Source organism: Miscanthus floridulus, chromosome 13 (assembly GCF_019320115.1).
Source record: "Miscanthus floridulus cultivar M001 chromosome 13, ASM1932011v1, whole genome shotgun sequence".
Lineage (NCBI taxonomy): Eukaryota > Viridiplantae > Streptophyta > Magnoliopsida > Poales > Poaceae > Miscanthus > Miscanthus floridulus.
This window is the reverse complement of record NC_089592.1, coordinates 73,856,290-73,863,475: the sequence shown is the minus strand read 5'-3', so window position 1 is coordinate 73,863,475 and position 7,186 is coordinate 73,856,290. Positions and strand designations below refer to the sequence as shown.

General features: G+C 46.8%; 1 protein-coding gene across 1 annotated transcript; it reads right to left on the bottom strand.

Annotated features, from left to right (window-relative positions):
• Window positions 1–842: 842 nt before the first annotated feature.
• On the bottom strand, window positions 843–2,848 carry LOC136500027 (uncharacterized). Its single transcript, XM_066495469.1, has 3 exons — window positions 2,606–2,848; window positions 1,875–1,982; window positions 843–1,412 (listed from the first exon to the last, which is right to left on the bottom strand). Exons 1-3 carry the CDS (start codon window positions 2,846–2,848, stop codon window positions 843–845), a joined length of 921 nt encoding a protein of 306 aa, XP_066351566.1.
• Window positions 2,849–7,186: the final 4,338 nt, after the last annotated feature.

Genomic DNA, 7,186 nt, shown 5'->3' with positions numbered 1-7,186 from the left:
CCGACTGTGTCGAGGCTATCAAAACCGTCGTGTGGGCACATCAACCGCCTGTGTAGTGGTCACCAGCACCGTCGCCTTGTACTTCGACCCGACTGTCAGCGGTGCGGGTTCACTATCGGTTCGACGGCCGAGACACCTGTGTAGAGGTTAACACCACCGTCGCTTCAGCGTATGATCCGCCAGTACAAAGGTCATGGTCACCGTCGCCTTGCACCATGATCCACCTTTGATGATTGTTTAGTCAGTGTCGGGTTACTAAACGATTTGGCGGTGATACACTTTGATCCCTGCCGCATAATACGTATAGCGACGGTGTTGGATGTTTGCATCACCAACGGCGATGGTGATAACAAAATAATAAACAGCCCTTAATAGCTTACTGAACACAAAACATACAGATATAATCATTGCATCCATAAACCATGTTCTTATAATAACAATGGACGCTTACCATAATATCTTTCTCAACTGATGTCCTAACGCAAGCGGTACATAGATTGCAAATTAAAAGTACTGATCTCTATAGGCTTACATAACGAAACGACATAGCTGTGCTACTCCTATGTGGCACTCCTGCTTGCTAGGCAAAAATAAATATAATTAGTGCAGCCTTCAAATTGGTAAGCAATGCACCATGGAACCCCTCTTCTTCCTCCTATCCAATGCAGGAAAACTGTTCAAAAGCACTCAGACTCCATCTGTACAAAGCAGCACAATTAATAGTATTCAACACATAATTCCTTTAGTTACAAAGCCCAAATTGGCCTATATATAGAATCAAAACAACTACCTACCTGAACAAAGGCATGATATAATTACAACAAAATACAGTATATGCACCTTTACTGCTTTGCTAATGACTCCATGAACAAGGGAACATAAGGAAGATAGTGAGGTCCGTCGCTCATGCATAATAGTTTCCAGGTACTTCTAGGATAGCCGATGGCTTGGGCAGGGAGGACATAAACTTTACTGCGGTTCATGTCATATGCAAACAGTGATTTGTCCTCCCCAACAAGGAGAATCAAATTCCATTCTAGATAAACTGCAATCACTCTGTAGGCCACATCACAAACCTTGGTACCAATTTCAATATTTTTCTTTCCAAATAGCTCCAGCATGGTCACCTTATGCTTCAATGTCCATTTACTAGTAACATAGTCTTCAAGGATCCAGATTGAAAGCTTATACCTATTCAAAGTATCAGCAGTACATAAATACAACTGACCCTGAGCTTCATGGATGGAGATTGCATCACCAATTGGCCTACGAATTTTCCTCCATGTCTTTCCCTCCATATCAACAACAACTATTTGGGTGAACTCCAGCATGTGCATAAAACCATTAACAAACACACCTTTCTCATATGTGGATACTACAATACCCTCGCCCCATTTAAATTCTTTAAAGATCTATGCTCCAGTTTTAGATGAGTAGATGTTGACATGTAAGGAGTCATCATCATTGATCCCATATTCAAACACATGAAAGTACGAGGAGATTGTCGGATCGAACCCCAAGCGAGATGAACCACAAGAATGGATGCTACCTAGCAGTAGCAACCATTTCTTAGTCATCGGATTATAGACAACATAGCGAAACCCAGAGTACCAGAAAAGGATGAGGCCCTAGGAGCAATCTGAGATCACAACATCCTGAATGGGAAAGGGCAAGAAGAACAAGGAGGGGTATTCACCATTGACGCTGGTGAAGTTGCGTTTGCATTTCCAGCTACGGTAGAAGAATTCGGCGAGAATCTGGGGCAGCTCCTTACGGTACTCGAATCCCGAGATGAGGCTATTTTAGGAGTGACAGACACACTTGCAGCTGCATAAGGAGTGGGTGGTGAGGCGTCTAAGGATGAGGACCAATACATGGTCTATGAGGAGGGCCACTTCGTTCCTCTTGTTGGGGGCATCCTCCTCCATCTTAACGAGGATCTTGTGGAGCGGGGATGGTGATGGAAGCGGCAGCGCTGTCGCCTGAATCAAAGAAGGAGCGACTACGGAGATGTATTCATGAGCTTGTTAATAATCAGATGGAAGCTTCATTCGTACTCAGATGAGTGAAGAAGGGAATAAAAATCCAAGAACAATGCATAAGACTATCTCCAACAATGAGAACCTAAACACAACACCCATTCTCTGGTTCATGCACAGGAAAAAAGGTCTGCACCCAAAATTTAGCTTCTCCAACAACCAATGCAAATCAGCCCTCCGCAAAACAGTGACGACCGTGGTGCCAGCGCAGACAGCCTCCACCTCCGACTCCACGCTCCTCGCCGCGCTACCCTCCAACGGCGTCCTCCTCAACCTCTCCGACGGCCTCCACTGCACCTACGTCTAGGTCCCATGACTCCTGCTCCATCCATAGTATCCCCGAGACCCCAACAACGGGCATCCAGATCGCGATGTCCTCCGCAGGCGCGACCCCCTCCACCACCACCCCTCCCCCCTCCCTTCCCCACGCACAAGCTATTGTTGTTGCTGCTGCTGCCACCTTCTCCTCCCCACAAATCTCGCTTTCGCCGCCGACTCTGGCCGCGAATCCACCCCAGATCGACGCGGGCGTGCCACTTGATGTCCGATCTGTGAGAGGGGCTCACCACCATGAGGGCCTTGCTGCTGCTGGCGCTACTCCTAGCCACTTGCGCCGTGGCGAGGAGGCAGGCATGGAGGGGCGTGAGGCATGGGTTCTCCTTGGGCTCGAGGTCCATGAGCGGGAGGAGATTCCGCTCCACCTCGCCTATGGAAAGCATCGAGTGGCCGAACGCCGTCACAGACGCTGACGGGAGCCAGTTGGCTGCGGCGACAGACATGGCGATGGTGCTGTAGCATGCCTTCCTCATCTCGCACCTATGAGCAGGCAAGGCAACCGACCATGGTGGCCCTCCCCAACCCCTATGGTGGCAGGGGCCAAGCAGTAGCAGGCGGAGATCTAGGGTGGTAGTGGGGGTGCGGCGTGGATCTAGGACGGCGATGCAGAGCCCCCCTCGATGCTGGCCATGACAAGGTGGAGCTACCACGTGGCCACCGTGTTGAGCCAGCTCTGGTCGTCCCCTTCTGGTGGGCCTGGCGCTGCATGGAGACGCAAAGAGACGGAGGGAGGATGCTTATTTGCGTTCCACATCGCCTCTGACCCAAAATGGATGCTGTGTTTGCCTACTCTGTTGGAGCCTATTTTTTGCCGCTAAAATACTGTACACGACGCGGCGATGGTGGTGATGAGTACCTACCTTGGTCACCAGTGGATCTGTGTTGTGTACCTACCGGTGAGACGTACCAGCGCAGAGCACTAGCTTATCGGCGGTGACTGGCAGCTTGCATGCCGCTGAGTAGGGGCGATCGTGCAGTTTGGCACTAGGAAGTAGGGGCGGTGATGAGGAACAGCAGCACCGAGGAGGAGAAAGATACGGTGGGGAGCGCCCTTTGTAAGCAACTATATCAGACGCAGGAATGCAAATTTCTGCAAAATTTTGTAAATATGCGCGGGAGTGACGCGTAGGACTCAGGCGCGGGCTTGGAAATTGATGAAAGCGGCGGTGAAGGCTACAGACGGTGATGATTGGGAGATGTTAGCACCTACTAATGATGGACGTGTCATACAGTCTGTGAACTCTAAGGCGCACAAATGGAACGTTCAAGTCACAACAAACCGAGATGAACTCAGTAATAACTACTAAATATTATGAACATTTTTATTCAGAATGCAGAGGCATGTTACAATCGAACTACTCATGAGGAGCGTTACAAATGATGTCCTCTACATCCACCGTGGCCAAGACGCCATCGCCCACGGCGGAGAACTCGTTGATCAGGTTATGGCACTGCCGATAGCTCATCTCTCCCGGGAACCCTAGCTCCACCACGGTTAGGTCCTCACCCAGCCAAAGTTGGGCGGTGGCCATGGCCGAAGCGGCCCCTAGGCGAATGCAATATGTGGCCACCTCCACATCCCACGGCGGCACGGTGTGGAGGCGGTCCGCCAGGGTCGTCCCCGCAGGTGCAGGAGGCAAAAGCATGCGGACGGCATTGCCTGCTACCGCATGGAGGTCCTGGTAGCGCCTGTTGCTCTTGGCCGCCATCCGAGAGGATACATGGGCATTGACCTCGGCTACCTAGCGAAGGTGGATCGCCTCCGTTGCCTCACCCTGCGCAGCGATCAGCTGCTCCTGGACGGTTAAAAAGGCGACAAGAAAATGCTACAACTAAAGACATGATGTCGCACGTAGTGAAAGAGCAAGGTCATATCGTGCCAAATGTCTTACCAGCGAGGCGTGCCTAGGCCTCGGCGGCAGCAAGCTCGGCCGCAGCCGTTTCTCGCTTCGCAGCGGCAAAGGAGAGGCGTAGTCGGTCTGCCTCCCGGCTCTCCTCACGGAGGGTAGAGGTGGCCATGTCTAGCTGCTCCACCAACATGAGGACATCATCTGCCCCCCCATCGTCATCGTCAGAGATAGCTAGAAGCGGGGATCGGCTCTCCGGTGGTGGCACCACCGAGCTACTCTCCCCGTCCTGTCGCAGCATGGCACGAAAGCAGGGACGAGCAGGGACAACCTCCGATGACTCTTCCATTGGGCGCTTCATTGCCCGATCCGCCATTGGATGAGATGTGAAAGATGGGGTGTCGAGGTGGAGCGCCAGATGAAGAAGATAGAAGTTTGAGAGAAAAGAAATCGTGTAGTTGCTTCCCCACCTTAGCCTCCGCTTTTATAGAAGGATGGGCGAGATAGGCGCCTATTGGAGTTCCCTTAGATTGCACTAAGAGAGAGCAGGAGTTAAGGCGAGGCCACATCTCGCACGATCTTAGTGGAGCACGCTTCTCCCGATGGAAGTAATGGTGATGGAATGGTGTTGGAAGTTGGACGGAGAAAATTGACTCGACCACATGGCTCGGCTCCTCTAGCTCTAACCACGATCTTAAGGGGCATGAAGTGACGAACCGCTAGCCTATTTTATTCTTATTGATTGCTTTGAATTATCTTTTGTAATGGCAGAGGTGGGTAATTTACATGCAAAATTAGGGGGTTCATACACGGTTTATGCGGTTCACACGGTTTACACCGTTGGTGCCTCTAATTAGTAGTCGTAAGATAGTAAGATAAAAGATTCTTTCATTCTGAATTTTTTTTGCATTTTCATACATGGTTTACGCGATTCACATGGAGGATGACGATTGACTTCCCTGAGACGTTCAACATCCCCGCGCCGTGGAATCCCTCTCTTGCTAGCATCTCAGTTCTCTATGCACTAGGAAGAAATTGAGAGTAGAGGAATAATTCAGAGTTATCTGGATATCTTGTAGAGAACTGTGAAAAGATTACAAATGATTTTGATTTACTATTGCGGTGGACGTGTAACTCAACAAGTACCCCCATGCTGTTTAAGTTAGCAAAGGATGTTTTAGCAGTTCCTGTCTCTACGGTTGCTACAGAATCTTCATTTAGTATAGGAGAAAGTATATTCTAGATTCATTTTGAACTTCACTATCAGCTAGCATGGTTGAAGCTTTAATATGTACACAAAGCTAGTTGCGTTCTTCGCACATTGTGGACATTAGAAAAGTTGTGGAGGAAATTCTAAGCTTATGAGGAAATTGAAGAAGGTATTGATGTATGTTTTAATAGTGGAAAATGCTCCTCTTTCCTGTATATGTAGTTACTAACATTTCTGATCTACTTACTGTAGAAATTTTGGCAAATGACTCCATGGACAAGCAGTCATAATATGGTACTATGGTAAGTTGCTTGCAATTCTCTGCTGATTTGGTCATGTTTTGAAATGAAGTTGTTGCGCAATCTGTATGCCCTGTCCTTGATCACCATTTAATAAAACTTGTATGTCTAATTTGGTCATATATCTTTATCTCTAATTTACTTGTGTTATTGTTGTCTCTGATTTACTTGAGTTATATTTGTGTTTCTAGACCTGCTAATGTTCATTTATCAAAAGTAAAATATAACAAGCATTATGTTGTTGTTTTCACTGCTGTAGAAATATACGGTCGGTTGGACACTTCATTGCTAACGTGTATATATCATAATTGCACTAGCGGGCTATAATTGCTTCCAAGGCCCCATTTGGTACAACTCAGCTTTACTAATGAAGCTATTTTTTTTTAGGTTTCAGTTTCACGAGTAGCTTTCTCGACAAAGCTAAAGCTGTTTTAAAGACTCTTTTGGCAAAACAGCTCTGCGTGTAGATTTTTTTAAAACATGCTCTCACAGAATCCCACACAGGGCCCACAAGTGTGAGGTGAAGCTGTGAAAAAGCTACTATTTTTAGCTTCATCCCACCTCATTCCTATATGAGAGCACGATTTAAGGAGTTTCATGGGTAAAGTTATGTTCAAAAGATTCGTTTGGCAAAAAACAACCCACAACAACTCGTGAAGTTGTTGGTAAAGTTGTGCCAAACAGGGCCTAATAGTGGACTGCTAAGGTGGATAGCTAACATGTCGAGATGGAACCTCAGTGGGATTTAGGATTATAAGATACCAGAAGGATATACGTTATGCGTTGTTGCGGGAATCATAGATGAAATTATACTATGTATATTTACTTATATGAATGAATAAATATCATAATGCGTGATAGTGGATGATGTAGACTCTGATGTGGACTTCTAAATATATATTAGTAATGGTGTTGCTTAATGATATGAATAGTTTGAATCAAGATATAATTGCATTTGCTAGTGGATGTTGACGTGGACAACTTCCATGGCGAGGTAGAATGCCAGTAGAGATGAAAATATAAGATATATAGATATAGATATAGATAGTGGCACTATATAAATGTGTCATATGAAGTCTTGAAGACTAACTCCAATGGACAGATCTAGGCTAGTATTAGATGTCACGTGGAGGGAGAGGTCAAAAATCTTTGAGCATGAAGAGAAGAGGTAGCTAAGCTCTTTGCGCGAGGTCTGAGACAATACTCTTCTCTCTCTCTTTTGACAGTAGAGAGAATATATGAATAAATTAATTAAAGAACAACTTATATGATAAAATAACATCTAGGAACTAAGAGTCAGTACTTGACTCTTACTATTAGAGATGTCCTGTAAACTGTCAGCTCACTTTGGCGAACTCAGCGCTGGACAAAAAATTATAGTCATGGGTCATCATGACAAGAGCATCCTGAAGTCCAAGCATAAGTGCAGATGGCACCAGCCAACCAACAACAAAA